Here is a 19,723-nt window from a genome sequence, read left to right as displayed (position 1 = left end):
ATATTAGCCTTAATATGTAAAATTTTTCCTGTTAAAGAGGAGAATTCTACATTGCCTAAATATGTATAAATATTTTGTTAAAAAATAATAAATTTATACTATTAACAATTTTAACAATTGTATAAGGACCTACCCAAGGCTGCAACATTTTCCCTCCTTTCCTGTCAGCCCGACGATTATTCCACACAAGCACTTTATCATTTATGTGATAAAGTGCATTCTTAGCAGCATTACGAGTTTTATAATCTCGTTGCTGCTTAATCTGAGCCTTTATAATATTTTTTGCTGCAGTCTTGAATATGCCTTTCATATTGTCTACCCTTCTTTGGAAATTGCATAGTCTGTATCAAATAGATCATCAAAATCTTTTTCTGGTTCTCTATCATACTTAAATAATAAAACCAAATATTATTATGTATAATAATTTTATACAAATAATGATATATATATCATACCTCACAGGGCAGTAAAGCTTTCCTGCCATACATCATCTCATATGGCGTAAATTTGAGGATTCTTGGTGTATTGTAGCCAAATACAATATCAGGAGAACTCCAGGCCAATCTATTGCCTTTTGAACACTTCAAAAGTGAATTTTGAATTTATCAGTAATATTCATAAAAATTTAGAAACAAGTGTATATATACCTTTCAACTAGTTTATCATATGTCTTGTTGATTCCAACCTGATAATGACATTTCTGTGAGATTTGTCTCACATCCTCCATGTAATGAGACTAAAAGTTTTTGTTGTTGGCTAAAGAGTTTTTTGAATTAGGATGTATGTTTTCACAAATTAGATTATTAAAATTCAATTCAAAATTTAAATTCGAAAATCAAATTTAATATCAAAATTTAAATTTACAAGATAATCAGTAATATTAAAAAAAACTGCATGATCATATAACTCTCCCTATCAATTCATTGTAATTAAATTAAGATCTTTGTTATTAATCAACACCCTTAACACTATTCATCAAAGGGGGAGTTAATCTATCATATTGATTTCTTAACTCAGAGGTATGTGATAAGTGGAGTTACTTAATCACGCTTCCCCGTAACTCTAATTATACCTCTGGATCAGAGTTGTTAAAGTAGCGCACTACTTGTAACTAGCTAAAATTTTTTAGCGCGCTACTTTTTTTGATAGTAGCTAAGTAACCGCTACTTTGCTACTTTTAAAAAATATAATGTAGGTAAGTATAAACATGAGAATTTAAATATAATATAATTAATTATAATTTTTATGATTTATTATTTAATTTTGAAATTGAAACATAATTTCAATTTATTTCAATTTGTAATTTATATTTTCATTTGTATTATAAACCTAAATTACGTGTTAATAATTTAAAATGTCATCGCCTATGGATATCCAAATGAGTCAGACAATGATATAATGAAATGGAAGATACCAGGGAAAATGTTCTTAATGATTTGAAATTTTTTTAAAATATTTCAAATTTATTTGTTTAAAATGTAAAAAAAAAAATTTCCTCAAATCAATCTAGTAACCTCAAGAAACACCTAAAGGTAAATTGTCATTTTTACATTCTAATTTATTTTATAAGACTGTTCATGAGTTTTAAGAAAATGGAGAAACATCTAAATAATTTTGGTATAGGCGACTCTACATCCAAAAAGATTAATTCATTTCAAACCAAATTAATTAATAATGCAAATGACAATATTTCTCAGAAATTCTGATAAATTTATAGTTGATTTTATAATTTATACAGTTCAGCCAATGTCCTTAGTTGATAATCCATCATTTACCATGATGAAAACTCTATCCCTGGTACGATTTATGCCGCTAGACATTAATGAATAAAATAGTAGATAACTTTAACATGATGAAAGATGCTCTAATAGTAGAGTTATCAGATATATCATATATATGCACCACGGGAAATAGTTAAACACATAACAGAAGGTAAAAACTTATTTATATTTAAAATAAATGTGATTAAATATTTTTGAGCATATTTGGGAATCACAGGCCATTGGCTAGATCCTATTACTTTAAAAAGAAGATCTGCGGCATTAGCCCTCAAAATGATAAATGCCAGACATACGATGTACTTGCAAATAAAATTATTGATAATCTATCTTATATTAAAAATATGTATATAAGATTACGCCCTTACCCTCAAGTGCTAGTGTCGAGAGATTATTTAATAAGGCAAAACTTATACTTTCTGATCGTCACTCTAGACTTGGGATGAATAATATTGAAATCCATTTATTTATTAAAATGAAACACATTACCATAAATATTAATTTTTATTACATAAATTTTTTTATAATCAAAACTAACTATATTTAAATATTTATAAATGTTGATTTTTATTTATTTACTATACAATAACATTATAAGCAAAAAATAAAAAATTTGGTAATATAAAATGTAGCTTAAAAAGTAGCTAATAGAGAGCCAATTTTTTTGACAAATAGCGATAGCGGTACCGCGCTACTTTTTTTATCAAATAGCGCGCTACTTTTAAATGTAGCGTTTAACAACTCTGCTCTGGATGCAGAGCAATCTCCCGAACTTAAATATCTAACCTATATTTGCCAAACACCCTACCAAGTACTCCAAAAGTAAAAAAAAAACCCTAAAAAGGAAAACACAAAAATTATATGTTAACTTTAAATGTACTTAGTTCAAAACAGAAGAAAAATCTTTATTTAATTTTTATATATTGAAGACATAACTGTAGAAGGATAAAAAAAGGAAACTATTTTTAATTGAAGTTTATAACACTTTATTTTGGCTTATCTTTAAAATTTAGTTGCAAAATCTTGAATGAGATATAGCGGAGTGAGCCTATCTTTGCCTACTAATTTCCACATTTAGGTCACAATTAACTGCGCATTCGGACAGGAGCCGTAGTTTTTTTTAAAATTAAAATAAATCCTAACCTTTAAATTTGGAAGGGTACACTTAATATTAGGGATGAACCGATACTTTTTATCGGATCGGATCGGTATTTTACTTATTATAAAATATCGGTTATCGGCCAATATTATAAAATTTGCTGATTCGATCCAATATAAAATGGCGTCGTTAACAAAAATAATATGTTATAAATTTTAAAAAAAAAGTTATATCTAAAATTTTTTATTTCTATAAATAAAATCGAAATCTATATTTTTTAATAATAATAATTAATTAATAAACATTCTGCCATATTGTTATTTTTTTGCGCATTCTGTTTATAAAAGTGTGCGATAATCTCTTCAGAATATGTTTTTAGCGAAGCTGGTGTTATTGACAGTTACCATCGCCGCAGGCTGATTTCTGATAAATTGAAAATTTTGATATTTCTAAAAAGAAATCTACGCTATATTAATGTTAAATATTATTTTAAATATTTATTTAAATATCATAATATATTTGTTTATTACTTATTATGTATATAGATTAATGTTGTTACTTATTATATAAAAGTGATTTATAATTAAAATATTTTATATACTTTTAGGCAATAGAATTGAATATAAACTATAACGGATCATTATAATATATTTAAATGACATCAGTTATGGTATAATTAAATTATATTAATAATTATTCCTTTTTTTATTTGAAACCTCTCATATTGAGCATCTTTCTCGCTCGTTGCTCGATTTTTCTGACCTACATATTCATCATTCCTTCGCTATTTTTGCACATCAATCAACAGACCTCTCACAGGTGCTTTTGCTTTATTATTGGCAGCATTTTTTTTATTTTTTATACCTATGGCCATTCCCCACGAACGCAGAATCTGCCCATCCTGCATGAAATTAATACATTTAACAAATGATGGAGATTTTTTTGTTCATGGACCAATCTCTAACAGGTGTCCGCATTCAAAACACACGCCTCTTTCTCAGATCACTTACTCGCTTCCCCCCCCTCTCATAGATTCTCCCTTAAACCAAGTAATTGGTGCCTCATTCTCAGATATTTTTCTTAACTCCACAAAACCAAGTATCATAACGAGAATACCCAAAGGAGCGAGAATACAAGTAGCTAAATCTCTCAGCAACTGCATATCTTCTCTTTTGCAAAATTTTAACAAAGAAGAAGAATGGTTAAAATTTTAAAACTTTGGGTACAATACTTTCAAAATACCTGACATATCACTCCAAAAATCATTAACTCAACAAATAAAAGATGCCTGTTTAAACATCAACACTCATCTTCATGAGTCCCAAATCTTCAGACATCCCATAAACAAAAAAAAATAACCCCACTTCAACAAAAAGCCTCATTGATTTCGAAGAAAATTGACAATCTTAATATCAATGGGGCCCTCAAACTCATTTCAACCAATGACACTCTGGCGGAATCCAATTTAGAAACCTTAATTAAGCTTCGATCAAAGCATCCCACAACAACATTTATGCCAATATTGCCCCAACCCTTCTCCCATTGTGCAGCAGATTTCACACAGGAAGAAGTAAGGAAAGCAATCCTATCTTTTCATCGGGATTCGGCTCATGGTCTAGATGGGATTAGACCAATTTTTTTACAGGACATTACCTCTCCAGTGATCTGTACACAGGTTTCAATTCTCACTAAATTCACAAACTTAGTCAACAAAATCCTAAATGGAGACGTACCCAGCTTTATTACCCCCTTACTATTCGGTGCCAGACTCATCGCACTCCAAAAACCAAACAAGGACATTCGGCCCATCGCCATTGGTTCAACTTACCGTAGATTGGTCGCTAAATTAATCGCATCTAGAATCAAACACGATGCCGCACACATTCTAAGCCCCTATCAACTTGGTGTAGGGATACCTGGTGGGTGTGAAGCTGCTGTGCACTTAACAAGAATTCACCTTGAAAATAACCCAAAAAACGAATCCCTAGTAAAAATTGACTTCTCTAACGCCTACAACACTCTTTTGCGCAACACGTTCCTACATTCAACTTGCTTCCATTTCCCCGCTTATACCAAATTTCTTTTCTCTTGCTACCAATCACCAACAATCTTACAATTCAACAAAGAAAAGATACTTTCTGTCGAGGGGATCCAACAAGGTGACCCTCTCGGATCCCTTCTCTTTAGTCTTGGAATCAATGACATGATAAAATAAATAAACTCTTCATGTACTCTATCGCTCCACGCTTGGTATATTGATGATGGAATTTTGAGTGGTCCCAGTAGTGAAATTGCCAAAGCAGTCACCATAATTAAAGAAATGAGCACAGCCATTGGACTTTCGCTTAACCAGAGCAAATCTGAATTCTCACTTTTAAATTCTAATGCTCCTAACACTCACGATTTCAAATTCACATCAAGCGTTGAATTAACACATCTAGGATCGCCTGTTGGAGGACACGAGGCAATAAGCACCTTTCTTCATTCCACACTTGACATACTCCTTAAACTGGAGGACATCTTTACACTTCTTCCATCACACAAGTCCTTTTATTTGCTAAAAAATTTCTTTTTTATACCAAGGATTCTTTACGCACTTCGGTCAACACCAATTTTTAAATATCCTATTCCTCTCCAAACTTACGAAAAAGGAATAAAGGACTTAACCGAAAAAATAGTAAATATCAGATTCAACGAAACCGCTTGGGCCCAAGCAACTCTTCCAACCAAATTTGCTGGTCTCGGCATCAGATCTCTACTTGACTTAGCAACAACTACTTTCATATCGAGTAGTCTCTTGACAAAGCCAATAACCACCGCCCATAATTCTAAAGAAGACCTTTCCTTAATCGTGGCTATGGATATTTGGAAAACAAGGATCAATGCTGATTCTCATCCCCCCACAACCCATAAACAGAAAGACTGGGATGCAATAGTGGTTGCTCGCTGCGTTGAAACTCTCTTATCTAGCATGCAATCTACCGACCGCACCCTATTCTCTTCCTTGCTCAATGGTACGGGACATGAGTTTCTTGAGGCCATCCCATCTACCAATCTTCAGCTTCAACTATCCAACAATGAATTTACCCATGCCATCGGCATTCGTCTAAATTGTTCCATCACTCACCCCCACATCTGCTCAGGGTGCAACTCGCCAGTTGACTCGAAGGGTAGACATAGTTTACATTGTCGCTCCTGCAATGGACGATTCATCAGACACAAGCAATGTAATACAATCATCCAACATGCTCTGAAATCCGCCCAAATTCCTTCCACGTTAGAACCACAGGGTCTTTTTAGATCTGACGGTAAACGTCCTGATGTGATCTCTCAAATCCCATGGAGGAGAGGCCAACTTTTGGTATGGGACTATTCCTGTATTGACCCCCCCCCCCCCCCATCCAACCACGCCATCAACATCCTTGACCAGAAGGAACAACTTAAAATTTCTAAATACACAGAAATAATAAACGATCATTGCTTCATCCCAATCATATCAACCACTCTTGGCACCTTCGGTAAACTCGCCTTAGCATTTTTCAAAAACTTAGGATCACAAATCAGCAAACTCTCAGAAGAACCTCGAGAGGGTTTTTTTCTTCGTCAACGATTATCCATAGCGATTCACAAAGCTAATTATATCAGTTTCAATGGTAGCCTTCTAGCCAAAGAGCTATCATAGACAACGCTTACTTCCCTTTTTCATTTTTGTTTCCCTGCGTCACACCATCTCCGTTCTTTTTTTTAAATAGTATTATTATATATTTTTCAAACATTTTTAAATATATTAAAATTTATTATAATGAAAATTTAAATTATTATATCTTATATTGATAATAAACTATATAAAAAATTTGGAAAAAAAAAATAAAAAGTATATTAAAAATTAAAACCATTGGTATCTTTACAGAATACAAAATTAGATATGATATCGAATCGGTTCTTGAAAACTTCAAATATGGTCAATATTAAAAAAAAAATTAAAAACGTTTAGTAAATTACTTAACAATCCCTTGAATTTCGTATTTTACATCTTTGAATTAGTTTTGTTAAACGGCTCATTTTGAACCGATTTTTAAAAAAACGGTAACTCAATATTTTATTAGGAAAATTATTATGCGAGCCTTAAGATTTTGCTCATAGGTGGCACAAACGTTTGAACATCTATCAACGAAATCTCAATGCTTAGACAATATTTTTCTGGCTAAAATACTGAGTTACCCGTTTTTTAAAAATAGGCTCAAAACGAGCCGTTTAACAACACTACTTTGAATAAGAAAAGTCTTTGTCCCACATCTGCAAATCATGGTAAGATTCAAATATATTAACCTAGATTGGTTACCACACCATTTAAATAAATATATATTAATTTTTAATTTAGACATATAGGTTCGGCCCTGAAGGCTTAATTACAAATCTTTTTTAAAACAAAATCAAAATCCGGGATGGGCCATTTAAAAATTATCCCATCTGTTGGAAAATCGTAATGAAGAGATTGATACAGGGGGAGGGGGGGGGTTACACCATAATTATCACGACAAAATTCATCACATGATATACTATCTTTTGAATATCAATTTTAAGCTTATTTTAGCAATTAAGCGAAAAATTATTTAGTGGCCTTTACTTAGCCCTATAAAAGTGAATTATAATATTAATTATTTTTTTCATCAATTAATTTGATCTTATAATGGTAACACTAATAAATAATACTCAATTATATATAACTCGTATTTCAATTTAAATTTGAAAAAAAAAAAATTACATTTTTATCATTTAAAATGTTTAAAAAAGATAAACTATTTTTTTTAAGCTTATTCTCTAAAATTGAATTAACCTAGAGGCCAAAAAAAGTAAAATTTCTTTCTATGACCACTCCACTTCCCAACACGTTTTTTCAACGATAAATAACAAATTCAGCTTAATAATTGTGTGCCTCCCATACCAACCCTTTTTTAATGCATACGATTTTAGGTTTATTTTAATAGCTAGCTTAATTTTTTTTAACGATTAAATGGCACCTGATATGACTGAAATGAACAATTTTTTTATTTATTCAATAAATGAAATGATTTTAGGCAAAGTTTTGTGAAGGCTCAGAACGATTTATGGATCCAATATAATGATAATTATTCTAATAGATTATTAGTCGACGGACTATGGGCATTTTAAGCTAAAAAAACAAAACATTATATTGAATCACCTAATGACTACTTTATAATAAGAATTTTTAATCAATAAACTTTTATTTAAATACTACTTATTAGTAAGCATTATGGAATATGAATTTTAATAATTTGTAATATATAAAATAAAAAAAATTTCTTTTATTTAAATAAAATTAATTTGTAATTTCTTGTGGAATCTAAAAAATATATTAATATCTAAATTAATAACACCTCCCAATGTTACCTAGTTGGAATTGGTATATGAATAAAGTTTTCCATATAGCATTACATATCACTGGAATGATAGTAGCAATGCAACTTTTGCTTATTCTACTACTATAGGATAGTTGGTAAGGTCTGTTAAGTATCTTAAATGGTTTATTTATATATATTAATAACTAAATATATCACCTTAAAGTAACAAATAGTCACTTTTCAGGAGATATTGTTATTTATGCATTTGTTTGCATATATGCATAATTTTATTTTCAATTTTGTTAAGTAATAAAAAACATCTGGATAGTCAGATAGTGAAAGAATTGGAAATTTTTTAAATTAATATAAATCATATAAAGATCTCTTAATAAATTATACTTTTCGTTTTTTTTGTAATGTCTGTTATAAGATTCATTTGTATAAAAAATCAGCTATATATATAAATCGTTGCTTGTTTAGAAGTAAAAAATATTGGGATAAACGGACCTCGGAAAACGTTTTGAAACAAAACGTCGTGTTTGGAAGTGACCTATATAAGCTATTATATGAGTTGACAAAGGATTATTTCTGTATTACCACCAGTTTGGTGCTAGAACCCTAAAAACTGTACAAAATCTAGAAATCGAAAACCCCTTAAAATTTATTGTGGAATCAGAACCAATGTTTTAAAAATATTCGAAAAAAATGCAACTCATTTTATCAACAAAAATTTAATTTTTTCCCCATAACACTTAACATTCTTAGATATTATTTTTATTTCATAGAAAGTGAAAATATTTTTTTTCTACTAAATAATTGTTTTGGTGTCTAATTATTAATACAGGTGTGCTCATCATTATTTAAAATAATCCGATATTGCGATACATACAATGATTTTGTAATTGAAATGAAATTTAAAATTCAATAAAAATACTGACGGACTTTTTTTAAAAAAATGCGTTTATTTATTTTTCTAATATAAATTTAAAATAATATAAAACAAAATTATATTTGATTTGTGAATTTAAGGAAAAAAATAATTATAAAAGTAATTACTAATTATATAATTTTTTTCATTGATTATTTCGATAATAAATCTTATTTTAAATATTAAATCTCTCCATCATCATTCGTTGCGATTCATGGGAAAATCTAGTTTTAAATAAATAAAAAAAAGCATTAGTAAATTTGAATTTAAAAATATTTATATTAACTTCGTTTGTATAATTAATATTTCTATCTACACTAAAAACAAATTCGATTCATATTTTTGTAGGTATATTTCTATCTACAAGATTACAAAATTGTTTGATTAAGTTGAATTAGGGCGTGAATCAACAAGTTAACAATGACATAATATTTATATATTCATATTTGTCTCTATTTTCATATTTAATATAAGTTAAATGATATATCAATTTAATTTTTATTTAACATTCAAAATATATTAGTGTCCACAAATTAACATTTAAATTAATGGATACATCAATTAAATTTTTCTTAATATTCAATTAATTTAGTTATATCATTTAATTACTATGGTTGATAATGAAAATCTATTTATAGAAGCAACAGATAAATCTTATTTAGGTATAGTTTTTTACACTATAAAATAATTAAATTATATGTCTTAAATTTTATGAAAATTTAAATTGTATCATGTTGTAAGAGAATAGAATTAATATTATTTTAGGTTTGTGGTTCATAAACTAAAAGACAATTAACTATTTTTCCCGAATTGTAAATTTTGTTTTTATCTGAAAAAAGAATATATTTTTTTTAGTTCTAAGCCCCCCAAAACGGCTAAATCAACAAATATTATCTAAGCCTCAAAAATTTCGCCAAAATTTTAAGCCATTTTTGGGGGAAATCTCAGTGCGCGTAGATAAGGTAACAACATTAGGTAGATCCAAAATGAGTCAACCAATCTTCCCATAATAAGTTTTCATTTCCGTGATATCTACCATAAAAAGGCCCAAAAAATGAATAGCCTTAGTCTGGCCACTCATCTAATCAGATCGTTTTGTGCCAACAGTAATGATGATCCCTTCGAGTTTGTAAAAATTAACCAAAAAATAATATCTGAGGAATAGGATAAGGAATCTATGTTTCTCCCAAAAATTATGTTTTATAAATGTTTTTTTTTAAAAAAAAATTTCAAAGCCCAAAATATACTATACGATCTTTCGGATGTTTGAGATAACGGCGCATCAAACTATATATATATATAACAATGATAGGAGTAGGAAATATTTTGTGTCTTCCTTTATTTTTCTTTTGATATAAGTTTGCAAAGTTATTAATATCATCATAATTTTTTTTGGATAAATTATTAAATATTATCATGTAGGTTGGAATTGGAAATAGAATATAAAATTTGAGCTTGAGTAGGTGAAGTAGTCACGACTGTTCGTCAATAGGAGAAGAGGTTGATCTGAAGAAAAAAAATCCAAAAATATAAGATTTTTTTAAAAAAAGGAATAACGTATATATTGTGTAGGGTGGGCAAGATTTAATCAAATTGATTTAAATCATGATTATAACTGTACAAATTTTTTATTCGGATAAAAATCACGATTTCATTTAAAATTTTATTTTTTTAATAAACATTAATTTCACTTTTACGAGTGAGTAAATTAGTCCTGAAATAATTTTAAATGATTATAAGTTTAAATTTAAGTAATAATTTCAAAGGTGACCTTAATTTTAACGGATTTTTTTCGCACGAATCATTACCCAAATATAATTGCGATAAACCTTGAGTAAAACCTGTAATAGATCGACTTTAGTTTTACATTGCTCCACAAGTCGAAAAGTTTTAAAAAAACTAGTCATGTGTACAGTAAAACTTGTTTAATATGGACTCTTGGTAATTCGGGCAACTCCCTAAACTATCATTTATTAGAAAAATTTCTCGATAAATTGGACCACTTTCTAATGTTTGGCAAAAATCTTGGTCCGAACAGTAATCAAATTATAAGGGTCTTACTGTATTTAAAGATCAAGTTTAGAAAACCAAACGGGTCTTATAAATTTTTTTTTAGCTACATGGAGATCGTAGAGAGGAGGGTTATAACCTTTTCTAATAAATATTTAAAACAGGTAGGAAATGTTACTTTAATAAGAAGATATTAAATAATTTATTTTAATCAATTTCTTCTTCAAAAATAAAAACAGGTTTCAAAATGGCAATTGTCATTTTCAAAATTACATTAGGCCAAAATAAGCTTAAAATATTTATTTTTAACCATTCACTTTATTAAAAAATTTTTTTTTTCTTTCTGATTATAAAACTCAGATATTTTGATGTCAAAGAAATTATTGCTTCCAAATAATTTACGAGTGAATTTAAGGTAAAATTTTCAGTCTTTCAAAACAAAAATGTTTGAGAAAGGGATAATTTTTTGATAATTTTGTTATAGCCCACCTCCAATTTATATTCATCACTCATTCCAATAAAGGTCAGTGCTGACCAGTTCCAAAAAGTGGAAATTTTTCATCAGATTTTTCAGTCCAACCCTATAAATATTAATTTTTTTATGAAGGAAAAAGACATAGATTTACCTAATTCTAAACTTTAAAAAAAATTGTGAAGTTCAGGCTCAAGCCCATTACAATATTTAGCAGAAGTTGTCCAGCCCTATATAATTTTTACGTGGCTTTGCGCTGTGCCAACATGTAATTTGTATAATTATAAAGTCGATATACATGGTTTTAAATCAGTTCCCATAATCAAAATTTTTTTTCTATATTGAGCAACCACTTAGGGTAGAGGGAGTCACAGCCATATGTAAGTTATCAATTTTTGTCCTTATCATTTTTCCTTTAGAAATTAAAAGCGTTTCATAAAATTTATTCTAAGAAATTGGTTTTTTATTCAGAGCATTTGAGTTTTATATCCCAAGTAATCCATTTATGATAAGCATTTCTCTAATCTGAGAATTTTTTTAGAAATCCATACTGAACATTAAAGGATTTTTATAAACTCTTTTCAATTTTTCTGAAAAATTAAATAGGAGTCATATATATATTAATATTAAAATTTAAAGATTATCTTTCAGCATATAAATCTAACTAAAAAAAATAAACTAATTAAAGACATATGTATTTTGTCAAATTTTAATGTTAATAATACAAAATAAAATTTTCTTTAATTATTCATCTAATAATTGCGAAATGACCTTAGCTTACGTGCTTATTTTGAGTTAAAAATTGTTTTTCTCATAAAATGTATTATTCATTCATAATAATGGAACACAATTTTTCAAACTTGATTCTTTTTGTGCTGTCACACATAATTTTATCATCGTTCTCTTTTGGACGTTTTATTGTAGCTTCAACATTAATATCATTGTCGTCCACCGAGGAGGAGGATTCGGAATCAGAGGAAGCTAATGATTTTGACTCAGGTGATTTTTTGCTATCATTTGTCTTTGTGGATGAAGCAGATGATTCAGAAGAGGAAGATGAATTTTCATCCGATTCGCTGTCAGAACTGGAAGACGTGGATGATCCACTAGAGGTAGATTTGTTTTCTTATATTTATGACATGTATATAATGTTTATAGGTAAAAAAAATAATAATTGTTATTTTCTTGTAAAATATATATCTCAAAAAGGTTTTAAGCATTTTGGATTCAAAAAAATGATAAAACTAAAATGAAGCAAAGTGTGTTAACTAAAAAACTATGTGCGAAATCAGAGATGTACTGCAAAAATCTAGTCTCTTCAAAAAAAAAATTTTTTTTTTTATGAAATTTTTATATTTATATTTGACTTTTTGGGGTGTCTGTATCTACAAAAAATTGCCATGACCCTTCCAAAGAAATAAGGATGCTTATTAAACCTAACTGAGACCTTCATTGACATTATAAATTAATTTAAATTATAAAATAAAATCTATCTCTTAAAAATATGAAAAACAAATCTATCTTAAACTTAAGGATATTAGTTTCTTTGCAAACTTGAGAAATTTATCACCTCTAAAAGGAGAAATTGGGATATTTAGCAACCCAGGTCATGATGCAAAATTATATTGAACGAGTTTAATTATTTGTGGGGTATATATCATCCAAGAGAAGAGTGAATACTTAAAAAATTAGACCGGCAAATTTCCAGGGAAATCTGCTGGTGAAGGTAAAATCCTTCATTGTGGTCCCCTGAGATCTGTCTCATTTTTTTTCCTATAATTTTAATGAAATCGAGGGCCTCGTTTCCAAACATGCCTAGGGTATTGGTAACGATAGGAATGAACATAGTGTTGGCGAGGCAAGCGTATTTATTTTTTTTAAGAATTTCTGCCTTTTCGATAGCAGAAAATGAGAGGTTAGACTTGGCAGCAAAATCAACGCAAGTGTAATCCCATGTTAGCGGAAGACCATTAGACCAGGGTATGAGAGAAATACCATCCGGGCGTATGGCGTATTCGTTTGAAAGACCCACTGGTTCGAGGGTAGATGGGATATTAACTTTTTTGAGGGCGGCTAGTAAAATGTTATTGATAGATTTATGACGAGGGTATCGTCCACGGGAGAACTTGCAGTGCAAGGGATGGTAAGCCTTCGATTCAATGGGCTGACCACAATCGATGCAGATGGAGGGAACTACGACATTACAGCCGAGGCGGAGGGCTATAGATATACGTAGCTGTTCGCCAGTCATGAGGAGGCCAAGATTGGCGCTGGAAATGGCTTCCAACCATTCGTAGCTAGAGTTTGCATTTAGTACCAAATTATTGGGATTTTCCTCAAAGGGCCTGTTCGAAATAAGATATTCAACGGAACGGGGGATTAGAGGAGCATCCCAGTCTTTTTGGGAACTGGAAGCGGGACGGCTAAGGGTGGGAGAGCAGTTGTTGTCCCAAGAGGTGAGGGCCTGTGAGAGGTCAGTATCTGAAGGAGTAGATCCATTGTCGATAATAGATTGAGCAGCAAGACGAGATGAGATAAAGGCTGAGAGGGAAAGTTGTAAGGGGGATCGGATACCAATACCACCAGACTTGCATGAAAGGGTGGCCTGGAGCAAGATGAATTGGAGAATTTAAGGTTTAATATGTTTTCTAGGAGATCCTTAATTTGGGTTTCATGGGAAACTAGCAAATGGCTGCATTTGAAGATCGGTGAGGATCTCAAGGCATAGAGGATTTTGGGTATATTAAAATAGTTTTTGATTAAAAAAAAAGGATTGATGAGCGGGTAGGTAATTAAAAAGTGAGTTTAAATTAGATAAATTGTCGAGGGATTTGTTTAAAAAAGTTTCGATTGCTTTTTCACCCCCTATCGGTGATCCAAGATGTGTCATCTCTTCTCTGTTGATGGCGAGGAATGTGGTTTCTGAAGGGATGGATGTTGTAGGGTTTAAGAAGCAAATCTCACATTTGGAGAGGTTGAGAGATAGTCCTGTTATATAAGAGAGATTTTCGATGATGGGGGGAATGGACATGACTGTGGAGAGGTTGCCTGAGACTATACCGTCATCGAGGTACCAGGAATTTAGAGTGAGGTTAGATATAGATTGAATATCCAGGATTATCTTGTGTATCCCGATGCAAAAAAGGGCTGGGCCTAAGGGGTCTCCTTGTTGGATTCCCTCCTGAGATTTTATTATGTTGTTATTGTACTTTAAAAAAGTAGGGCTAGAGTATCTGTTGAGAATGTATGAAGAATATTGAGGATATTTGTGGCAAAACAAGGGAACATCATATTGACGTTTGATTGTATTGAAAGCATTTTTGAAATCAAGTTTTAAAACGACATTGTTAGGAATATTATTTGAGAGGGTAATGCGAGCAAGATGGGCCAAAATTTCAGATCCTCCAGGTACACCAAACCCTAGCTGAAGTGGCGACAGGAATGAAGAAAGAGATTCCTTTATTCGTGAGGCAATGATCTTAGAAATAGTCCTTCTGAAGAACGACCCAACAGCAATTGGGCGGATACCTCCATCCTTTTTTTTGAGGGCTATAAGGCGGGCACCAAAGAGAATAAGAATGATAGGTGGTGGGAGGGGCCCATTAAGAATTAAATTTAATAACCTGGTAAGGTTCTGCAAGAGGGCTTTGCATGATATGTTAGGTTTTAAAATGTCTTGGATGAAAATAGCACAAATGCCATCAAGGCCTCCAGAAGAGTCTCTTTTGAAATATCTGACAGCTTTGATCGTCTTATCAGAGTTGATTTCAGGGGCTATATGATCGTATTGGCTTGAGAAGGCAAATTCTGAATCACATGAAGGGTGTTTTAGAAGCAAGGCTTCTAGAGTGGACTCATTGTTTGGAGCTAAGGAATCTTCAGAGGCCATGACCCGAAGGGCTGAATTGATAATAAGGCTGTTTATTTTGATTGAAACTATTTTAGCCTTATGGGCAATAGGGAGTGGATTGAATTGGTGGGTCTGAGGTGTATATGTTAGAATAGTCAGGGTTGAAAAGAGATATTGAAGTTTTAGTGTGTTTAGATAATTGGATATTTTTATTATTGGGAATTTTAAGGGTGGAATTGGTAAAACTTAGTAAGTTTTTCCAATTTGATAGGTTTGCAGGATTGTTTACTGTTAAAGGACTCTGCAAAAGAATTGCGAGCACCACACGGAATACGTGATATGATGGAAACATTGGGTACTGATAAAAAATCATTGGCCCATGATTGTAAGTTGGGAGTTTGCTGACTAGGGGGCAAGTTGGTAGCAACAATAGGTGGGGGATGGCTTGCTAAATTTAATAAGCTGAATGGAGGAGGATCTGTAGGTGTTATGCATGGTAACCCTGAACCTAGGCTCTAGAGGATGGAAGGCCATTAACTTGAAACTTTCCTTTGGTAATTTTAGTATATTTATGGCAAGAGGGGCATAAATTATGCATTTGGATTATAGTTGCCAAACTTATAATTGTTGTATTCTTGCTTCACATAGCTATTTAGGCATGTATTATCCATTAATTTTGGAATATATGTAGGAATAGCTATCAAAATTTTGCTTGACAAATATTAGGACAACAAGGACCACATGAACCATTTGTTTGTATTTTTGAGATTCTATTATAAGAGTTGTATTGCAATGGAATGATTTGTTACTTTGGTGACTGAACTTATGTAATTATATAACATTTGTTTTTACACTAATGAATTTTAAATGAAGGATTGGATAAAGTCATCAGCTAAGTTTAGGATTCATTTGATTAATTCCTTAGTTATTATTAATTTATAAAAAGAATATGTGGTAAATTGATCAACTTCATGGCACCACAATGTTTTCTGAGCAAGGAAGGGCTGGAGGGCCGTGTTTGTATTGACGGTCATTTTTTATTTTTATTATTAATAACTTTGTGATAGGCAGGACAGATTCCTTTCATTGTGATGATGATAAGAAAGTTTGATACTTAAGAAGTTTGTTAGTTTGAGTATACAACTAAAACATTGGTATAAGGTTATTTACTGGATTGTTAGATTATATGGGTTTTGTTGTAGATGAGTGCAGAATAATTAATTATTTATTGTACCAGTGTGTGTTTATTTTTATTTCATTGAAAATGTTTTGTGTGAAGTTTCAATTGAGAGAAATCATGTTTTAAGCCCTGAAGATATTGATGTAGGTGGTGGGGGAAAATTAGAAGGTTTTAAAGTTGTAGAAGGGGTCAGAATAATTAAATATGTATAGTGCATGTAAGTGTTGTATTATTATTTCCTTGATAATGTGTTGTAAATAGTTTCAATAAGAGTAAGCTTGTTATAAACTAAGAAGTTATAGGTGCAGGAGGTATAGAAAAAATTAAATTTCAATCATTTATTTATTGTTTTTAAAAGGATTTCAATTGAATGAAATATAATTAGAGCTTATTTGCATAGCATTGATTCTGTGAACAGCTGTAAGGATGGATGAATTTAAAGAATTTTTTGTTACCAATACCCTCCTAGACTTGTTTGGAAATGAGGCCCTCAATTTCATTAAAATTATAGGAAAAAAATGTGACAGATCTCAGGGGATCCCAATGAAGGATTTTACCTTTGCCAGCAGATTTCCCTGGAAATTTGCCGGTCTAATTTTTTAAGTATTCACTCTTCTCTTGGATGATATATACCCCCCCCCCCTTTTTTATAGTCCTTTTTAATGTCTTCATAGATTATATATATTATATATTTATTTTTTTTATATTTAATTTTTAATATATCCATTTTAATATATATTTTTTAATCCTCTGTAATTTTAATGAAAATCGAAAAATAAAATAACGAATAGCATAAAAAATATATATATCAAAAACAGAAATATTATCTAGATAATTAAATTACCTGCATCAGATTCATCATCAGCAGCCAAATCATATTTGGATAAATCAACTTCATTTTCTGTATCCTCTTCCTCACTTTCCTCCAATTCATTCTCTTTATCATAAATTTTATCTTGGTTCTTAACACCATTTTCCTCTAGTATTATATTGGTTGGTTTAGCTATAACTTCAGTCTTCATCTCAATTATCTCTTTAATATTGTTTTCAGTGTTTTTGTTATCCTCAAATGTCTGCTCATCTTCATTGTCATCAGGTTTGTCTAATGATTCCTTTAATGCAAATTAATTTGTAAATTTTATTAAGTTTATTTTTAGGAATATTAAATTAAATTTTATTAATAGTAGGTGAATATGTAAAAAAATATTTTCTAAAATTTAATTCAAATCTTTATCATAAAAAATAATTTCAGCATATTAAGTTGTTTAAATATAAATCATAATTGCAATCTATAAGCATTCATGATTTAACAGTTAGAGCTCATAAATAAGAATATATTATTAACAACTATTTAAAAGTTATATATTTAATTATCTATATAATTTATATATTATTGAAATATAAGAAAATAATGACTTTTTCATCATCTGATATTCCATCGCTTTTCAATTTCTCTCTGTATTTTTTCTTTTTTCGTCCAAACTATAAGGTAAATTAAATATTTTTTTAAAAAATGATAAAATATACTTCATCATATTCTCCATCAGAGTCATCACGTTCAATGTACTCTATACTTTCTCTCTCATTATAACCACCCCCTAAACCTAAAATTTTATGATTTAATTTAAGATGTTCAAATTTATATAAAACCTGTTCTCTCCTCAATTTTCCCAAACTTTGCAGCATTGCAAATGTTACATGTATTTCTTCTAGCCCAGTTGACATTTCCACATTGAGTACAATGCCAATCATCAGCACTAAATAATCCCTTACTCTTTTCAGCTAAAGATTTCCCAATTTCTCTTCCTATTTTCTTAATTTTCTCTATTGGTTTTGCTAATAAAAATTATATTTATATTTTTAAAAATATCATACATATTCCACATCGATTGCACACCTCCCTCCTAGCAAAGTTAACGTTAGCACATCTATTTATAATTAATAAATTATAATTCAAGAATATTTAAGGTTTTCAAATAACTTTGCATCTGGACAAGTCCAATCTGATTGGGGGGTTTTAACATACCTAGTGGCCATTTATTTTTACAATGTGTGAATGCTAATGTTAAGTCCTAAACTATTACCAGTTTTCTAAATTGTGATTGAACTCATTTCCTAATTTTATTGATAAGTAAATGTAAAGATTTTAATTTAAGTGTTACTCTGGTATCATCATATAGTTGTGAGTAGATGACTGATTTTCTCCAAAAATCAACTTCTCTAAATAAATAAATATATTTCTAAGAAAACCTGATATTTATTATTTAAAGATGATGAGCGATATTTATAATATTTTAGATATAGATAAAAAAATATTTTTTTAAAAAATTTGTGATCTTATCATGAAAGATTATTATGCATAAAAATCACAAAATATTTCGAATACTAATTTTAAATAGTAACTTGAATAATTAATATCTGAAAAATAGATTCCAAGGTTTAATAGACAATCATCAGGCATGATATTACTTTGCATGAATCATGGAAAATTTTAAAAATAACTTTATAAACCTAACCACTTTAAGCATATTTAACCCAAATAACTACTTTAAGAGACTATATTCAAAACCGGATTCTTTTTTATTTTTTTTTAAATTTACGAATTTTTACAAATTATAAGAAAAAATTGAATAAACTGTTAAAATTTTTCAAAATTATAACATTTTTAATTTTTAGAAAAGCTTATTTATTTATTTTTATTTAAGTTTTTGAATTTGACCAATTTTGCGCTATTTCCTTTTATAAAAAAATTAGCCAGTAAAAGTTTGTCTGTTCCTAATTAGCGACATCTAGTGTAATATTATTTTTCATAATCGTTTACAGAGGAAAGACGAATCCAACTGAAATAAAAAATATCAGCATCTATCATTAGGTAAACATTTTGATTTATAAATGTGTTGATTAATCAAATTGGCAATAAATAAGGATGAATTATGAAATTTTTAAAAATAATCTGCGAATTTATTCTGGCGTGACAAGCGTGATAAAAGATTTGTCTTTCAAGAGTTGACGGGTCAGGCTATGGAACATATAATTTATTTAT

The 19,723-nt window shown here is 29.9% G+C and overlaps 1 protein-coding gene across 1 annotated transcript; it reads right to left on the bottom strand.

The window, feature by feature from the left end:
• Window positions 1–9,182: 9,182 nt before the first annotated feature.
• Window positions 9,183–18,788, bottom strand: LOC135923412 (zinc finger Ran-binding domain-containing protein 2-like). Its single transcript, XM_065458140.1, has 9 exons — window positions 18,662–18,788; window positions 18,556–18,608; window positions 18,331–18,516; window positions 18,208–18,284; window positions 18,097–18,162; window positions 17,525–17,792; window positions 12,511–12,775; window positions 10,416–10,674; window positions 9,183–9,392 (listed from the first exon to the last, which is right to left on the bottom strand). The coding sequence occupies exons 1-8, from the start codon at window positions 18,715–18,717 to the stop codon at window positions 10,641–10,643; spliced, it is 1,005 nt and encodes a 334-aa protein (XP_065314212.1). The 5' UTR covers window positions 18,718–18,788; the 3' UTR covers window positions 9,183–9,392; window positions 10,416–10,640.
• Window positions 18,789–19,723: the final 935 nt, after the last annotated feature.

Source organism: Gordionus sp. m RMFG-2023, chromosome 2 (genome assembly GCF_954871325.1).
Source record: "Gordionus sp. m RMFG-2023 chromosome 2, tfGorSpeb1-WG-v2, whole genome shotgun sequence".
Taxonomy (NCBI): domain Eukaryota; kingdom Metazoa; phylum Nematomorpha; class Gordioida; order Chordodea; family Parachordodidae; genus Gordionus; species Gordionus sp. m RMFG-2023.
Note: the sequence above shows the minus strand (reverse complement) of the source record. Positions and strands in the feature narration are given on the sequence as shown.

What these genes read in the sequence shown, in the direction of transcription:
- LOC135923412 (XM_065458140.1), bottom strand. Translation starts at nt 18,717, where the DNA reads ATGGCCACTAGGTATGTTAAAACCCCCCAATCAGATTGGACTTGTCCA. An exon ending in GTGCAATCGATGTGGAATAT is followed by an intron (nt 18,517 to 18,555) that starts GTATGATATTTT and finishes AATTTTTATTAG; the next exon opens with CAAAACCAATAGAGAAAATT. An exon ending in GAAAATTGAGGAGAGAACAG is followed by an intron (nt 18,285 to 18,330) that starts GTTTTATATAAA and finishes ATAAAATTTTAG; the next exon opens with GTTTAGGGGGTGGTTATAAT.